The sequence below is a fragment of the Thalia democratica genome, chromosome 5, assembly GCF_965202585.1.
Source record: "Thalia democratica chromosome 5, ktThaDemo2.hap1.1, whole genome shotgun sequence".
Taxonomy (NCBI): Eukaryota; Metazoa; Chordata; class Thaliacea; order Salpida; family Salpidae; genus Thalia; species Thalia democratica.
In genome coordinates, this window is record NC_139169.1 from 16,574,276 (window position 1) to 16,594,404 (window position 20,129).

The 20,129-nt window shown below is 24.8% G+C and overlaps 1 protein-coding gene across 1 annotated transcript in view; it reads left to right on the top strand.

The window, feature by feature from the left end:
- Positions 1-206: 206 nt before the first annotated feature.
- The window catches only part of LOC145835669 (phosphofurin acidic cluster sorting protein 1-like), a 34,470-nt gene continuing 14,547 nt past the window's right edge, over positions 207-20,129 (top strand). Inside the window, exons 1-14 of the mRNA XM_082943360.1 lie at positions 207-352; positions 3,560-3,647; positions 3,718-3,807; positions 6,319-6,444; positions 7,260-7,428; positions 9,223-9,290; positions 10,058-10,174; positions 15,316-15,476; positions 16,411-16,471; positions 16,982-17,023; positions 17,721-17,778; positions 17,969-18,054; positions 18,318-18,431; positions 19,497-19,606. Of these exons, the coding sequence (XP_082799486.1) occupies positions 255-352; positions 3,560-3,647; positions 3,718-3,807; positions 6,319-6,444; positions 7,260-7,428; positions 9,223-9,290; positions 10,058-10,174; positions 15,316-15,476; positions 16,411-16,471; positions 16,982-17,023; positions 17,721-17,778; positions 17,969-18,054; positions 18,318-18,431; positions 19,497-19,606 (1,388 nt within the window). The 5' untranslated portion in view covers positions 207-254. The remainder of the gene's footprint in view (positions 353-3,559; positions 3,648-3,717; positions 3,808-6,318; positions 6,445-7,259; positions 7,429-9,222; positions 9,291-10,057; positions 10,175-15,315; positions 15,477-16,410; positions 16,472-16,981; positions 17,024-17,720; positions 17,779-17,968; positions 18,055-18,317; positions 18,432-19,496; positions 19,607-20,129) is intronic.

Below are 20,129 nucleotides of genomic sequence, written 5' to 3' on the forward strand. Positions count from 1 at the left end.
TTTTTTCAAGCTAGTAACTACTGAGCTCAAAATGATTTTTTTGAATAATAAATGAGTGTTTGATTGTTTGTAAATTAAACACAAACAAAATAACATTATATTTCACCTTGAAAATAAAACATATAATAACAAAATTTTATGTAGTGGTTAAAACAATACCAAAGTTTTTTACAAGTACCATATATTTTCAACTTAGTCAAGACTTGTTTAATAATTACATTTGTTGGTGAAACTGATAATATAAAAAGCATGATATGACCAGCAAACAGTCCTCACACAACATGTCCACTGTTCCAATGAACTTGTTTGCAAGTTGGGATAACGACAGATCGTCTTCCAATTGCATTCCCAGGTTTGTATTAGTCACATCTACTCAAAAATCTTTGAATCCTTTTCTGTGAAATTGTTCCCTTGTGATCGTTTTTAATTTAATAAGCAAAAAATGCTTTTTTTTATTGACTAAGTTACGTTGTGAAATTTTATTAGTTTAATGCTATCAAAATTGCTTTTCATATCATCTTCATCAAAGCTCTATAGATTTACCTTAAGGGCTTAGGTGGTGGGGGGCCCATCTTGATATTTACAAGTTGATCTTATTTTATAGAGTTTTATCTGAGCTATCAGACATTTTTAACGACTTAAGCAATTTTGAAATATGAGCAATCAAAGTCTGTAAGTCTGTGACCTCAATAGGTTCGTAATGGATGGGGCAAACTAAAATCGTGAAAAAAAGACCCTTTCACTAAAATTCTATCTTGTCCTTAATTTTTTATGCAATCTTCAAATTTTCACAGAAAGTGTATTAATAAATTTTAAAACAATTGAATGCAAGATTTTTTTAACTTAGAAAATAAAATTTTTATAAACAAAAGAACATCTATTTTTTTTTTGTTTAATGAAAAATTTTAGTATTTTAACATTTTCAAAATGCTACATTCAAAGTCTTTTAAACTATTAAATGAACGTTTCCTAAAAGTTTGTGGTCTTTAGCTTAAAAAATGAAGGAGAAGATAAATTTTTAGTGATTTTTTAAATTTCCAAAAAAATTGATGACAAAAAATTTGCAATTTATACATTTGTATTAGAAACTTTTTATGAAAATTACAATATCTCAAATGTTAATAAAAATTTTTAATTCTATAAAACTGGCTTGTAGTTTGTACTTCAAGCTTTCATATAAGATCCAATGTTATTTTTAGTAAAAAAAAATGTCAGACCTCCCCTATGCCCTATAAATCAAAAATATTTAAAACTTTTTATAATCTCATTAATTTTTTTTTTTCATATTTTTGCACTCAGTACATTTGTTTCTGATTTTTATGTTTGATAAGTTCAGACTTAAATAAAACATAACTTTTTTTCTTAGAACATAAGTTACATTTGCAGCTAAAGTAAATTGTTTAAGTTTGTAGGTACTATTAAACTTTATATGTTAAATATCAAAGTAATTTTCATTATTTAACTTCAGCTAATAGGAATACAGATTTTTTGTGTATAAAAATAATCTTGGAAGTTTTAATCTATTCAAAAACAACAAAATATTCTATTGTGAGTTTTTTTACAACACTACCTTAAAAACAACTTACAAAATATTAGTTTTTTATTTGAAGATTCTAATTCTATAAGGTTTTTAAATTAAGCATAAAATAATAAACATAATAAAAATAATAACACAGAATTTGAATTAAAAACAATCTTTAAAATTTTTTATTGTTGATTTTTACATCTTTCATTTGTATATATAAAGTTGTTGCCAAATAAAAATCCTGTTAACTTTATTAATTGTATGTCAATTAAGAAAATTGATAATAAAAAATAGCTGTTGAAATTTATTTTAACAAGCTAAATCATACTAGAAACTTTTTTCAAGTTATTAAATAAATTAAGTTTAAAATGTTTGATTGAATGTATATATTGCTATACCGTGATCCCTTTTTTTTATATGTAAATGAAACAGCCAACCTTAATTTAAGGATTAAAATGTAAAATAAAATATTTTTTTATATATAAATAAAAAAACTTAACTAGTTTTTAAGATACAGTGAGTTTTGTTATTTTTTGAACGAAGAAATGAAAGAAACAAAAATGTTTCATTCATAATTCTTCCAAAAAAAAATCAATCAAATTCTATCTACCACCTACTAGGTTTTAAGTGCTAAAGGTCTCAAAGTTTAACTAAAAATTCCTTTAAATTTTATTTAAACTTAATGTAACATTTTGAATAAGAATATTACATTTTTTATGGTTTTAAAAAAATAGTATTATGTTATTTTAAATTTAAAGTAATGAGATATTTTTTAATTTCATGTTTAAAAAAAGGTAAACATATAAAAATAGATTCCTGCAACAAAATAGATTATTAATTAGTTAAAATTAGACTACTTCAAAATTGTCGTATAAAAGAGGTTTTTACTTGAACAGTATTTTTTCATGCTTTTAGTCTGCTTGTTCCAATAGGTACTTAACTACCTTGTGAAGTTTGATCTGCTATACCTTTAAAGTTACTTAATTTTTAATGAGTGGTAAAATGAAATTGATAGCTTGTTTAACAACTAGCAAAATGTATATTTAACATATAAATTAAGAAAGCTATTTGAACTAATTTTTTTTTTAATAAAATAGACATATTATAAATTGCGAAGAAAATATAAATTATGTTATATTTATTAGTTACAGCATAGATTTTTTTTTGAAACAAGTTGTAAGATCAAATAAAATAAAAATTAAGTTAAAAACAAAATATTTATATATCTGTAATGGTCATTTTTATTAAGGCCATAGGGGGGGGTCCGACTTTTTTTTTTACAAAAAATAACTTTGGATTTTATATGAAAGCTTTAAATACAAACTACAAGCCTGTTTTTATAGAATTCAAAAATATAATTTAACTTTTGAGATATTTTATTTTTTGTAAAAAGTTTCCGATACAAACGTATGGAGGACCGGGTTAATTTTCTTGGAAATTTAAAAATTCACTAAAAACCTATCTCCTCCTTCATTTTTTGACCTAGAGACTTCAAATTTTCAGGAAATGTTCCTTTTAATATTTTGAAGAATCTGAATGTTGGAATTTTTGAAATTTTGAAAAACAAAAATTTTATCAAAAAAAACTAAAAAAAGGGTAGTTTTTTGACAATAATTTTTTTTTACTCAAAATTAAAAAAATTCCTACAATAGATCTCTTTAAAGTTTAATGATACACATTCTGTAAAAATTTGAGAAAGATTACTCAAAAAATGAAGGAGGAGATAGATTTTTAGTGAAATAGTCTTTTTTCGCATTTTTAGTTTTTGCCTTCCATAAGGAACCTATTGAACGCCCTTTCTTTGATTGCTTATATCTCAAAAGTTACTTTGAGTTTTTTTAAGCGGTTAAAAGTGTCTGATAGCTGAGATTAAATTCTACAAAATAAGATCAAGTTGTAAAAAACAAAGTGGACCCCCCCTATGGCCTTAATGATAATATTTTTTAATTTTTGAAATGAATATTAATACTACAACAATATGATAATGTGTACTACTTTTTCAAAGCAAGTTCTAGTCGTCACAATTTTTCACAGAGTTTGTTCGGTAAAAGTTACAAGGTTGGAAATACTCAACGAAGTGGCAAAAGACTTGCAATCAGTTTTCGTTGCCGCCAGAATGCAAGTAAGTTTATGCATAATTCAAAATAACATTGTTACATGAGAAACGTACTCATTTGGCATCATGTTTTCAGCGCTCCAAAAGAACTTTGAGGTCGAACGAAATCGAACTTCAACCCAACGAGAGTTCCATTGTAAGCTTGGAACTCACTTTCTCAATGCAGGTAACATTATTTATTTATTTATTTTGCATTGTAAAAACTTGTTTGGCTTTTATTAGTTGTTTTTTTCAAGTAGAAGGCTTTTGGGTAGATTTTATGATTTTTTTTTAGAAAAACAAAATATTTTGTTTTTACATTGGGACTTGTTATTTATTTTGTTTTGTATATATTTGTTCTTATAACTTTGTTTACACGTCGTTTGAGAAAAGTTTATTTAGACTTTAGAATTTTTAGCTAGTCTTGAAATTTACATCAATACTAAAAAGTTGATTCTTTGTATGAGAAGCTTTAACATTTTTTTTTTAATTATTAAAAAGTTTTTTTTAAAAGTAAAGTAAACTGAAATAACTTTAATACATGAAGCAGAAAATTATTTTTACCAAATACAAAGTTTAAAGTTTCTAACAAATGTTTTTTTTGTGTCTAACATTTATTATGCTTAGTTTTTACTAAGCAAGGTGATTATAAAAACTATTTTCTGAGAAAGTTATTAAGAAAATTTTTATTATGAAGTAAAGTAACAGTTTTGTATATATTTTAAATTAAAGTTAGTTTTATTTATGATATTTTTAGGTAATTAAAAAAACTGTTGTTTACAAAACTGTTAAGTTAAAACTCTTGATAATATATTATGTCATACAATTAATACATAAAAAAAACATAAAAAAAGATAAATTCAGCTTTTTATTATTCCCTTTTCAATCAATCACATATTTTTAAAGAAAACTAAACAATTAGAAAACATCCAACAACTAGTCTCATGCTAAGTTTAAAAAAATGATGAAGCACAAAGATTCAAAAACTAAAAGAGTAGAAAAGTTTAACATGTAGTGTCGAATAAAGAAAAAACACAAAAAAACCACAGTAATCTCAAAACATCATGAGTTCATACAGTGTATTATGCACAACATGTTATGCAGTTCTTATATGACAGGGCAAATCAAATTATAAAGAGTCTTGTGCCGTTTAAAATACAAGTCACAACAAGCGCATTAATAATAAATGAACTGGAACGTTCTGTATGACAGCTCTGCATTATTGATACTGGCATAAGCGGGCAAGAGTGATTGCACAAACATTGTTCTGCTTTATCCGCTGCTTTGCATCTAAATCTGATTAGAGTTTAAGTTTTTGTTTCTTAGTGCATGGACACGTGAAGGGCTTAGAGTGCTTCTTAGAAAGTTATTTTGGGTGAAAGTTTGCATTATCTGTTTTTAATTTATTTTTAGCCTTTGAAAGACTTGATTGATTTTAAAACCTCACAAGAAAACAAACAATTTTTTTTTGTAATGTAGTTTAGTTTAAACAATTAAGTTTTAATGCATTTTTATACTGTTAGAGGTTTTAGTGTCATTTATTTTTAGAACATAAGTTTTTTATGCATTAATTTAAGCTCATATTTTAGTTTTTTAACATTTCAGATATATATATATATATGTTTGCATTTATTGTAATTCTAAAAATTGTTTTGCGTCTTAAGGTTTAACAAGATTTAAATTTTATTCTAAATATAAATTTAATACCTTTAGTTAATATTAAATCCATCTAAAGAAATGTTTATATATATATATATATATATTTACATAAAATGTAATATGAATATGATATGAAAGCTTTTCTTTTAAAAATCAAGGTTTAATTTTAATTCTGTTTATATTTTAAGTTTTATACTTAAACGTAAATAAATAATTTTAAGGGTATTTTTTGAGGTTTAAAAGTTTTTTGTAATTTTAAATACATGTTGATTTGTAAAGTTATGTGTAAAAGCGGAATATTTTGATTTTTAAAACATTTATCATAAAATACATGTATATATGTTTTTTTGAGCAACTGTTTTGTTTAGTATAGTTTAAATGTAGTTATTTGATTAATATTAGTAAAGTATTTACTTAATAATTTGTAATTTCTGTTAGTTCTTAAATAAAGAAAATAATACTTATAAAATTGTAAAACTAAAGATTGTTTAGTAAAGTTGTTCAATTCATTTTGTATATTTTTGTGCCCAGTTTTAGTTTCTAAATCTGGTTTTCAGTTAAAATACTGAAATTAAAAAAAAAACTTTTGTTAAAACATCAGTTTATATATTATTAATTTGAAATTGTTATAAGTTGGTACATAACATGTAGCTATATATACTGTTTAGTAGTTAGATGTAAATTGATTTTTAAAGTAAGGTTGGAATAGTAAGTAAGGTTGGAATAAAATTTAGCAAGTTTAGTTTTGTTAATTAGTGATGATAAACGTTTGGGTTAATATCGTAATTCACATACAATAAGTTGAATTTCTAAAAAAGTACTAGCAATATTACAGACCTAAAAACTTCAAGTTAATCGATTTTTAGCCGAACTAACGAACTAGTACTCAAACCTGCAACTAATTTAACTTCGACCATTACCAACGATAATTTGAAATCTTGAAAACACATGTCTTCTATTTACAAAGAGCGATTTAACATAAAGCAAATTGTAATGCTATATATACTATTGCAATTTAACGTGAAGTGAATTTATACAGTACCCCCACTTCATCAAGAGGAACAGGAACGTTCTGCAACTGCTGCTGCAGCGGAGGAAGCGGTACAAGAACAGAGCCATACTCGGGTACAAGACGCTCGCCGTCTGCGAAGTTGACATGGACGAGGTGTTTGAAATGTGGTGTTTGCAGGGTTGCCACGTTACCTGGAAAAACCTTAAAAAACCTGGAATTCAACAACTTAGGCAAAAATGACCTGGAAAAACATGGAATTTGAGAAATTTTGAAAAAAAAAACTGGAAAAAATTTGGAAAACCTGAAAAAATTTTGAAAAAACAAGTGGCAACCCTGTGTTTGTATTTTAAATTTTGGCGTCACTAAATACCTAATGGGTATTTGTTTAACTTACTTTATGCTCTATTTTTATTAGCTTAGTCAAGGATGTTGTAAATTATTCCAACAAGTTTTTAAAGACTTAGTTTTTCTTAAAAGCATTATATGAAATCTGTCAGTTGTGTGATAAAAATTAAAATAATTATTTTTTTATACTGATTTTTTTTTGACATTACGGCAATATTGATATATTTAGTATTTTTAATTTTATGAATTGCGGAGCACTAACTATCAATAACTTAATTATTTCAAAGGTTGTAAGGTATTTCGTTATATTCAAACACCATTTTAAATTTAAAATCACGCAAGCTTTGAGCAACAAACTAGTTTTACTAAAAATAAAAACGTAGGAGTTTTAAGTTGCAAATGGTTTTTAAGTAAAATTAGTATTTTCAAATAAAATGATACTATTTCCATTTTCATTCAAACAATTTAAAAAACCAACGTCAAAACATATTCGACAGCTGATACAAATTGCACGAAAATAATATAACACTGTTCTAAATAGTACAACTCAACATAATACCACTGTTAACATTTTCTTTGAACATTTCATGTCTCAGCACAAATGTAAACAATCCTCTCAACAGCTCATTCAGATGCCGCGCAAGGACGAGACGACGCTCCAGCTGGTGGCGAGCTGCAAGGACGACAAGTCTTCGGTGACGGGCGACAAAGTGGCGCGCATCCACGTGCGGAACATGTCCAGCAGCCCGCTCAACATAAAGACCATCCACCACGGGAAACACCCTGAAACCGGTAGGTCTGCTGTATAGAATAGTTGATATACATAAGCAAAATATGTATTTGCCTCTTAATGCAATGGATGAGGTTAAAAAATATTGAACTGAAATAAAAGAGCAATTAAGTTTGACAAGTTTTCATTTTTTCTTCTATTAAAATTATGTTATTTTGACTGTTTTAATTTTTTTAAAGTTTATTCACAGCCTGAAGTTTTTATTAAAACTCATTCGAAAATCGCCGCCCCTGTTTGTTTGTTACTAGTAATTTATTTATTTTGTTAAAAAAGTTTTGGAGTTTTAAATTTAATCATAGAATGTGTATATAGTAATTTAATAGTTTAAAGATAGCCATATATCAAAAAGATAGTATTAAAAAGAATAAAAGTTATAAATATGTAAAGTAAAAACCAACATAGTTGTATAATATGTATAACATAAAAATACATAGTTTTTACAGTTTTAGGTCCAACTAGCTTTTCAAAGATTTATTTGTTGCGATTAAATTTAAGACTAAATAACTATTTAAGGAAAAAAAAAATTTAGCTAATATGTTCTAGTGTAATTGATATTTCAAAATGAAATTAATTATTAATGTTTATTGATGTTTACTAAACATGCTTGAAAATTTTAGAACACTTCATCATGGTTTTAACTGTCTTTAAACGTAATATAAATATTTACACGAGTGTTTAAAGTTTGTTATAAGTGTATGTTAACAAGGTATGGAGAATTGAAACTTTGTTTTATCTAATATTAAACATTTGAATTATGTTTTATTATGTTTTACTTCCTTATAAAACAGTAATTAGTTTGCATTTTAGAAACTATTTTTGTAAAATATAAATTTTTGTTTTTATATAAAAACATTATACTATCAGAATTTTTGTTACATTGGTTGCATTTTAAACATTGTTTAAGCAATAACTTAAAGTTTCATTACAGTTTTTATTTTAAAAAATAAAATTTTTAACTAGTTTATATCCAATATTATAAAACAATAACACAAAATAAAGATTATTTACAAGTTTATATACTAAGCAGTGAATTTAGTTTAAAAAAGACGATTGAAACAATATAAATAATAACTAAGCTAATAAAAAATAATTTTTCTATTATACACTTTTTTACCGAAACAAGTGTTTATATACATTTCTATATTTGGTATTTCTTTTCTGATTAATTGTTAAATTGTTTTGTGTAGCATAAAAATATAAAAAGCTTATTATGAATTGTTAGTTTAATTATGTGAAACAAAATGCTGTAAAATAAATTTACATTTAATATTTTTTATCTGTTGCTCAAACATAGGTAATTCACGCTAAGCATATGTTGTTTTCGTAGGGTGTCTTAAAGCAAAGTTTTAAGAATAGCTAATAAAAATTATCTTGGTTTAACTTTACTGGTATTAACATATGTTTTAGTTATACAATATTTTGTTGCATATTTATCAAATTGATCATTCACAGAACTAAATTTTTCATCATGTTTCAAAGTGTTTTTTCAGTAATAATTTCATCTCTAAAAGTGGCGTGTTTTAAACCATTCTATCATTAGCATAAATGTTTATAATTTAATTTTCATTCTTTTTTAATTTACAACTATTTGTTAAGTAATGTTTGTGCAAATTTTTTTTAAAGAATTTCTCACAAATGATGACTTATGCTTATTTTGTTAAGCCTTGTTTAAGATTTAAGATTAATACACTAATCATGAAAGTATTAACAACCAGTTACAAAGTGACAGGTTAAATATATATTTGTTGAAATTAAATGCTGTTTATAGTTGAAATAATACCTCAAACAAACAACAGATAGGTCACCAGATGCCGATAATTACTCGGATGAAGAAATTCAAAACTCCACTTCGGACGAGCAAAACGTTGGTTTTGTTTCAATAGAAATTGTCAATTGTAAAGTTATGATTAAAAACTTTATTGATAAAGAATTAATATTAAAATTATCAGTAATAATTTGGTTTTATTTTAATTCAATTGTTTAAATGCTATTTTCCATGACTGTCACATATCTTTTTGTAGATTTATTTAAGCACTGACGAGGTCTTTGACCAAAACTTAGTTTGTAAAATAATTTTTTAAAAGAATAAATAAACAATTTATTTATATAGAATTTAGAAGTTTTTAACAGGATCAATCTTTTTAGTTTTAACTTTCACTTTCATAGCTGTTGTTAGTTTTTATTTATTTATAAATGTTTTGACTAAATTTTAGACTGCTTTAAGCTTACTTTAATAAAACAAGTGTTATAAAATGTCTATGTAAACATAATTTGTATAAGTTTTGTCAGATAATGATGTCAAACCAGTTTACTTTCGTTTAATTAGTCCTGCAAGTTAGAATAACCTAAATTTAGAGTAAATCTCAATGTAAAGTTTAGCACTAAAATAGTTATAATTTAATTTTTAAACATAAACTCATATTTAAGTTTTAAACATCGATACTATTTTCTTTTGATGTTGTAAAATTATATTTCAGTTTATTAATTACTATTCTAAAACTTCAGATAAGAAACTTATCAAATTGTACTTGGTTTAATATTTTGTTTGGCACAAACCTACAATTACGATTTGAACACTTTTCAGCTGAGTACTAATGGTATTTTTTACAATTAAATATTATAATTATGCAGGACTATAACGGTGGAAGGAAATCAAAGGGAAGAAGGAAGGTCAGACTGTCCAGCTCATCTAGACAGCAAAACTTCCTCAAGTCGAAAATAACTGCGATATTGAGAAAGTTCAAGCAGGTTAGTTGTTTGCTAGTACAAATGTGAATCAGAGTTTTTACATAATCGTAAAATGCTTTTGTTATATTTATACAGGTACATTAAAAATAGTTATGAAGTGAAAAGTAGTTTTGAACAGTATTTGTTAATAAAACAGTTGTCTTTTTATAAAAATAGTTTTAAACTTCCATAACCATAAAAAAAGGAAACAAAAAAGAAATTATTAGAATATGAAATATGAAATATGTGAATCATAGTTGTTACATAATCATAAAATGCTTTTGGTATAATTCAATGTGTGAGTTGTATAGGTACAAAAAAAAATATTTTTAAATAAAACAAAATATTAAACAGGATTAAGTAATCTAACAATTGTTTTTTATCATTTACGTATAAAGCAATTTTATAAAACTAGATGATAAAAATAGTTATTAAACTTTAAAATAGCATTTTTTACAACATTAAAGTAGGAAAACTAAATAATCTATCAGTAATTGTTAGTATATGACTTGTTTTTCCAAACACAACTATGTAATTTAAGCATGTGAAAAAGTTGATAAATGTTTTATAAATGACAAAGTTCAAGCATAGGTGAGTAATTTCATATTAACACTTTCTCCTTTGCACAACATGATTAGTTTTTTCAAACATTGTTTTTTGTGAACTTACATGACTTTAAAAATAAATCAGTGCAAAGTTATGGCCTCTAACTATTGTTTTTTAAAAGTAAAAGTATATAAAGTATTTAAGAGATACTAAATAAAGTTAGCCAGAACTATTTTTTATTGTAGATTAGCAAAAAAGTTATTAATTTATGTTATATGTAAAAAAAAATAAAGTTGTAATTTTATATTTAAAGTTATGAAAAACTAAAACAAGCACATTAAAGGTTTGTTAGCAATCTTTATTTCTAAAATTTTATTTTCCGAGTTCTCAAAAGTAATAATGAGTTTAGTTTGTTTCATGTTTTTCAGATAATTTGTAGGAATTTGACGTGGAAAGTTTAAATGACCACAGTAATTTACTACAAACGCATATTAGAAACACTTTTCCAACCAAATATATTCACGCTCATGTACTTAAAAACAATTAACTTCTTTGATGATTTATAAAAACAGTTTAGAAAATAAATAAGTATTTTTTTCTAACTATAAATAACAGTGGTTTTCTAAGTATCAAATTCATGTGTTGTTTACGTTTTAAAACAAAGCAATAAAATAAGTAAGTATAATATAATTTAGAGAAAGTTTTTAAAGTTAAAATAGTGCTAAACACACTTTTGTATTTTACAAGTTTTTCATATTTAGATTTACGAAAAAATAACTTGTGTACCCCGGTATGTTAATAAAAACTATTTTAGTTGAAAATTTCCACTTGCGAGCACAACACGGAGATTTGAGTAAAAAATTTGAAATTATTGATTGAGCAAACGTCAAACACAACCTTTTCTACTACGCTCACAAAATAAAAAATTGGGATTTTATCAAAAATGCATCGCTGCTCAATTTTTGATAAATATGTTTGCTTCCAAAACAACAAACTTTAAAGTTCAATGTGGTTTAACAGCAGAGACAAGATTTTGAATTTTCCTTTTTTTTAATTCGTAAACCAGTTCACGCTTATTTAATAAAACGGAAACGCGACTCTGAATGGTATTTTTTGTTTTTTTCCTCTAATCAATTAGACAAATGAGTGTTTACGAATGAAATGCATGGTATTTAATCTACCATTTACAATGGCTGTTATGAACTTTCCGAGGATTTTTATAATTTTTTTTGTAGTTCTTTTCTCACCTAAATCTACAAGCTTGAAAAATTGAAAGTTCGAAATTAAAAGCATACGGCAAAAGGATATTTGAAAATAATTGTGGTGTTAATAAATCACGTGTTTCACATGCATCGTAATTAAAAAAAATATTTTTAAACACTTCAAACATAAACAATTTAACTGTTTTTACGAAATGTTACAATTTGAATTTCGACTAATTGCTCGTTGGTGTGTGTGATTACAAAGGTTTTTTTTTGCGGTTACTTAAATTAAAATTTCTACTCGTACAAAGCTTTTTTAACTGTTCACACCTCTTTTTTCTCGTCTTATTATAAATTAAAAGTAAAGCACAAGGTCATCCACTACCACTGTGAGTTTATTCTAATTACGTAGGTACAAATTAAAAATACAATACATTGGATTAAAATAATTTTATTTATTTTTTTGTTTTTTTATAAACAATTGAAATTTGCAATAAAAACTATAGCACGTGCAATTTAATACGTTGTTTAACATGAGACTCTTTGTCATTACTAATAAACATACAACTGTCGATGTTTTGCACATGGTTTTAATTTTGCTCGTAATTGCTTTTTAATACCTCGTAGTTGCTGTGCCTTTAATTTATTTTAAATGTATTTTACAACTTTTCAATCAAGATGCTTCTTTTAAACAGTGACTATTTTTAGCACAGCTGCTCAGTTCCAGCCTGTCGATAATTCAAAATAATAAGATATTTTCCACCGTTATAATTGAAAAGACCACCGGAATTTTGTTAATTATTTATGCCCGGCAACTCGCTTTTGTTGCGGAACATTTAAGCTTGATTTAAAACTTATTTTTAAACTTTAATCCAAACTAATTTTTTTAAATGTCCAAACTTCAGTTTGTAAAGGAAAGTACGGTTATTCCAAAGTGCACAAACTTTTGATGCACAATTTTTTTTTCGTTTTTTTGTTTGTTATTTTGTGGCGGTTAACTTTAGCATTTTAACAGTTAACAGTGTAAACTCATGCTAAAGTTTTATTCTACAAATAACTTTTTTGTATTTTTTGTTTATGCATATATAAATTCATATTAAAATAAGTAGATTTTTCATATATTGTTTTAGTAGTATTTAAATTTCTATTTGAATTTTGAAAAAAAAACTACAGTAATCTCCAACAGAACTTTAGATTATTTACAGAATTTACAGAAAACATTGTTATTTTTCACACGAATCACATAGAAAACATAATGATTAGTTTAAAATGTCAATAACTAAGGCTTTAAACAAATGTTTTCCTAAAAAAGTTGGAAATTATTCAACCTTTGACTTAAGACCGGATGATTTCCTTAATTTTATATCTGAATGTTGTTTTAATATTTATGAGCTTATGTAAAAAACTAGCAATGTAAGTTATATAAAAGATACCGTAAGTTTTATTATTTTCTTGATAAATCAAGTTAATGTTATTTTAATTTCTTTTGAAAATATTTGTTCAATTTTTTTATAAAACTGTATATAATGTTGCATATATTTAATTATTTTTAATAATTTTATCTCCATCACACACAATGAGGTGCTTAACTTAAATACTTTTTACTGTTTTTAATAAATCACACTCTGTTTTTAGTTTTTTAATTCTTAAGAAAATATTTCAAATTCAAAACTTGTAAAAGTAAATATAATTTTCTGCAGTAATATTATACTTGCGTACTTTTTACTTTAAAGATGACAATCAAAGTTCTTAAAATAAATAAGGAGAATGATTGATTAGAAATTAAAAATTTTATTACCAATACAATGTTTAACTCGCTTAAAACTAATCAAACGAGATCATCAGTTGAATAAAATCTGTAAAATTTTTTACAATAACATGTAGGAAGACAATAAGTTAAACTTGAAATAAAAACTAAAATAAAAAACTAAATAAAACTTATAGTTCAAAGTTAATAATATAGGAAAACCATAATGTTATTAGGTTAGTTTATCTTAAATTTTAAGTTTTTCTTTGTTAAATGTTAGTATACTTACTTATTTATTTGTTTGTTTGAATTTTAAGATTATAACATTATTAAGTAGCTTACATTTTTCAAAATTAAAGATAAACTAACCTAATAACATTATGATTTTCCTATATTATTAACTTTGAACTATAAGTTTTATTTAGTTTTTTGCTTTAGTTTTTATTTCAAGTTTAGCTTATTGTCTTCATGCATGTTAATGTAAAAATTTTACAGATTTTATTCAACTGATGATTACGTTTGATTAGGTTCAAGCGAGTGAAAAATTGTTTTGGTAATAAAATTTAAAAATTTTGAAGTAGTATTATACTTAACAAACCATAGTAAAAGTTTTTTAAAATTCTTATTTTTGGTTAACGTTAAACTAAATTAAATTCTAAAATATAAAATTAACAACAAAGATATTATTTGACACATTTTTTACATTGTTTAAACCAAACTTAGTTTATTTCAAATATTTTTAAATTAAATCACTATAACACAAACGCATGAATTGTTGTGAAAAACTAGCGTGAATATTTTTGGTTAAAAAAATGTTTCCAGTGTGTCCTTATAGTAAATTACTGTGGTCACTTTAGCTTTTCATGTAAAATTCCAACAAATTATCTGCACAATTTAGTTGATATTTGAAAGCATTTTCTTTAATCAACCTATCACTTTTGAAAAATACCAGAAAAGTTAGAAAATTTAAACAATCTTGAAAACTTAATAGTCTCTTAACTTTTGTGGCGAACAAAAATTTGAATTAGACTTTTGAAGTATTTCATTATACAATTTTTTTTTATTCTCTAGCAAGGTTAAGGAAGAAATGGTTTATAGTTTTTTTTAGGATAAACTTAACTTTTTAACTTAACAGTTGTTTTTTAAACCAAAATAACGAAGGCGCTTCAAAAATTGTGTAATTTTTAAGTTTTGTTTTATTCGAGTTTTATGCAGAATATTTATCTTGCTAACACCAATCTAAAGTAACAAAATACTGTTGTAAAAAGTTAGGTACTTCAGTCAGATAGTTAGATTTAAGATAATAAATTTGAAAATTAAATGAAATATAAGTAATAAACTTTTAAATCACAATTTAAAACGAATAAACAATTTAAGTGTGGTTGCAATCAGAGGGTGTAATGTACTATCATGTGACATAACATGAAAAAAAGCACAAAATAATTAATTTCAAAAATTATGTATTTAATTATTACTAATACATATAATTTGATAGTAAATTTTGTATTTTTTAATAATCCCATATGTGCGTGATTGATAAAATTTGAGTTTGTTAGAAAAAATGGTAAATCAAAAACTCATAATATATTTAAAGTTTTTGTTTTGAAAACTTTAAATAAATACTAAAATAATAGAAATAATCTTAAAATAATCTAATTATGACGTAGGGGTTGCAATCGGATGACGTGGATGACGCGTCGCTGCACGAGGACGTGGAGGAAGACCTCAACCTCCTGTACGACGAGCTGGAAGGACTCAACTCCTCCGATTCGTGTCCCGACCTGGACGACGCCATATCGCTCGTCTCCACGCCGCGACCCAACCTAAAGTTTGTTTTTTTGGTTATGTTTATGTTCGTTGAGTTTTGTTTACTACAAAGCCTGATTGGGATAATCAAAAGGTTTTATTTGGGCATTCCAACATTAAAATAACCGTTTTTTAACTTATAAAACTGTAACATAGTTTTTTATCTTTAAGAGATTTGCACAGCTTTCCAGGAGGAAATTAACACGCTGTAATAGCTTTGATTACAATTTGTTTTTAACATTTTTAAACATTTTAAATTTGTTTTAAATTTTAAAAGATGTAACTACTCCTCCAATTCTTAGGCATATTTTTATTTATTAATTAGCTTAACCAGAATTTTAATTTTGTCTATTTTTTTTTTATTTAAATTTTTATAAAAGTTTTTCAACTTGTTATAAGTGTCCAAAACTTTTTACCAATTTCTAGACTTTTAAAGTTTATCTTTAAAAAGTCCTATATTTTAGCACTTAAAAAACATAAATGTATTTACAATTGTAATAGGCTTTTAGCTACAATCCAATGTGTAGTATAAAACATCCAATTTAATATTGTCGTTCATGTTGGGGCGGAATAAGTTTTTAAACGCAATATAAAGCTATATCAATCAAGTGTACAGTTTTGTATCTGTAAAACTTGACATTGAACTGGGAGTTTATCAATACTATATATATATATATATTTCTTTGAATGATAAGAGATAACAACTAATAAAACAGGCTGCATATAACATTGCAACAAGTTTGTGCTAAACTGATGATTTTTATCAATAACTTTGTAGTTTTATTGTAATAGCTGTAATATTTTGTATATGAGTATAGAATTGATATAATTGTTTATTTGAATTTATTTTATTTATTTTTTTTTACTGTACGTATGTTTAGTCTAATTAGAAAAATATGTTTTTAAACTTTTGTATACTGTTAACGAATAGATTAATAAACTATAATAATAAACAGACCATTTTTCGGTGGTACTTCGGCTCAGAGCTCGCAAATGGACTTGAGCAGTATGAGATTTGTGAGTTTCAATTAATTTAGTTTTCTTTGCTTTTTAACTTGAACTTGTCTAAAAGCTAATGAGGATAAACGTTTAGTTAATTTTGGCGAAGCTAATACTTTATCATCTTATTGTTTGCCTGCTTAAAAATAATATAAAATATATTTATTATTTATTAAGATTATATTATATATTATATATATTAGATATATATTAGATATATATGTATATTAGATATATATATATATATATATTAGATATATAAGTTATATATTATTTATTGTTAAGATTTATTTAAGCACTGACGAGGTCTTTGACCGAAACTTAGTTTGTAAAATAAATTTTTGAAAGAATAAATATATATTTATTAATTCAAATTTAAATTTACTTTCGAGCATTAAGTAGCGAGACTAAGATTTAACTGAATTAAAAAACTAGACATAAACTATTACCATAAGTTTTTAAATATCATATTATTTTTGAACAAACGGTGTGTATCAATTATAATTTTAATCTTTTATTTTTTAAAAGATTTCAACATCTACTTTGCACTCCGAACAAAATTATGGCAATGTGAGTTCGATTTTGTTATTATAGTTTATAAAAAAATTGTGACTAACACAGTTTTGTAGACATAATAAGTTAGGTTATCGAAAATTATAAAAATTTCAACTGTTGATAAAAGTATCTAAAATATGTTAAGCTTTTTGTCTGTATCAATCTGAGTTAAAAGGTAAATTATTTATCTAGATACTAAAAAAACTTTTTTTTTGTTTCTTCAGGGTTGCCAAAAAACATAGAATAATCTGGAAAAACCTGGAAATTGACAATTTAGGCTAAAAAACCTGGAATTTTCAACAATTTTAATATGCTCAGTAGTAAAATTTAGATTTCATACAAAAAATTTATCGTATAGATAAAAATTTTTGTCATCATCAATTTATTTTAAAATACATATAAAGTAACTTTACAGTGTTTTTTCAATGTTTTTATACTATTTAACACAGTTTCTTACCTTAAGTTAACTTTAAACTAAAAATACATCCAAAAATCTGTGCTTTTAAAAACCTGGATGAAATTTTGAAAACCTTGTGAAATTTGGCAAAAACATTTGGCAACCCTGTTTCTTACAGTTGTATAAGAAATTTATTTTTGTATACATGTTTATTTTTCAATACATAAAATTTTGAATGAACATAGTTTAATTTAACTTTCAAAACGAACTATCTAATTTATTATTCTGTATCATCATACATTTATCATATTTCAGGGTGAAAGTTCACGTATAAAATATCCAGCATTAGGAAATGGTGAACCTAATCACCTAGGTTTGATTAATTATGTTATTTATTTTCATGCATCAATATTTTGAAGTTACTTCAAAATAAAAAATACAAAACTAGTTTGATTTTAAGATATTTAATTTTTCAATTATTTTTGTTGAAATAGTTTTATAAATTTTAGATACAGTTATACTTACATTATTTTGTTTGTATTATTAACTATTTATAACAACAGGTCTTAATTCACCTCAAGAAAATTCCGGAATTTACAATTTCCGGCCACACTCGCCCAATTACAATAGAAAAAGCAGAGAAATATTTGTACGTTTGTTTATATATATATATATTTTTACTTCAACTAACAATTTGATCATGGTTATTGTATTTTAATAGCTGTATTAGCTTTTTATACAATTTAAACAACTAGCACAACTATTTGACATGGACAAATAAAAGGTTATAAATTGTTAACATAAAGAGTTAAAAAGTTAACTGCCGTTGTTATTATTCATTTAATCATTTGATTTACAAGTAAGTGTGTCAAAGACTTGAATAATTTCTAATTTTTCAACACCTTTCAACAGAACTTCAAGGAGTTGAAGGAATCGCTGGATGGCGCGTTCACCTCGGAAAACGTCAACCAGTTGAACTCGTGCATGTACGTCATTGTCGACGGGGAAGATAAACAGGCTCAACAGGTAAAATTACATAAAATTAATTAATTAATTATACAGGGTTGCCACTTTACCTGGAATCCTGGAAATTTGACAATTTAGGCAAAAATAACCTGGAAAAACCTGGAATTTAAGAAATTTTGTTAAAAACCTGGAAAAACCTGGAATTTTGAAGAATTTTAACACGTTCAGTAGTAAAAGTTTATAATTACATTAAAATATTTAATTAATTATATAAAAACTTGTCTTACAGCTAGTTTGGTCAACTTGCGTTGTTTTATTAAGTTACATAAATGACTAAACTACATCATTGTTTTTTACTATAACATACGACTTACATACCTAAACAGCTTACATATTGTATTTTTATAACTTACTCTACATTGTTAAAATACTGGCTAACTATTTTAAACAAAATAAACTACTTATGTAAAACAGTAAAAATAGTAAATACTGTAAGCATGTTATGTAATAAAATTCGAAGTTTTTGATTATGCAGCAATTTTATTCTGCAAATAACTTTGTTTTTTAATTTTTGCTGCAACTTAAAGCACTTATTATTTGAACTCTAATCCTTTTGGTCCAACAAATTTTTATGTTTGGTACAATTATAATTTTTTTTTTTCAAGATTTGATGAGTAAATGGTACTTTGATTATTTTTTATAACTATTTTTTTGATTTGTAGATGTACGTAATAAAATACTTAAACACTGTTATTGAAATATTTAAAGCTCATAGAAAAAGTTGTTAATTGTTTATTAAAACAATCTAAATAGTTTTTTAATTTCTAAAAAATATCAATCTATTTTTTGATTTCAAAACAAGCTTTTAGTTATTTTCATTTAATAATTACTTATAATTAATTTTTTCCATTTTAATAGTTGGTTAAACAAATATGATTAAAGTAATCTATCTAAGAATACTTTAAAAGCTTGATCTACAAGCATGTTTTAATCCTGAATTTTCGTTTCAGAACATTTAATAGATAGTTTAGGCATTAGATTAAAGTTTTATTAGAAATATATTTTAATTTGTTTTCAAACCTACCAAAAGTTATTAGAAACAAACCTTTGAAATTTTACTTTCAGGTAGCAGCAAGCTTACATCACATCCACGACAATTTTCATTATTTCGTCACTAAAAGCAGTGATGACGTCAAAACGATGTTCAAGTCCATCATAAACCAACTTCAATCCATGTTTGTTTTGTTTATATAAAAATAATTTATTAAATTTTTTTATTCCCATACTACGGATTAACAGTAAATATACATACTATTTACAAAAGTTAAAATTGATAATTTAAACTCTATTATTTTTTCCAAAGTCAAGTAAGAACAGTCAGTTGTATTTTTTTGTTTTTGATAATTAAATCGTAGCTGTGTAATTGTTTCAAATTTACTACTAAAGTAAACTGGTATACCTATCAGATTAAATTCTTAACAAAGTTTATTTTTATACAATGTAGGCCAAACAAGACTGTTGTTTTGAGTAAACATGAACTACACAGACCGGACATATATATATATATATATTCAGTTTTATTTGAATTGTCACAATGTGTTTTTTGTGTGATTCTTTAAAAATTTTGCTTTGTTCTTTAGTTGTTCTGAGGATATGCACAAAGCATTGAAACTGAGTAAACGATTCGAAAATTAGTTGTTTTTTTATATTATAAATATATATACATATGTATAGATTTTATTTATTTTTTTAATTAGA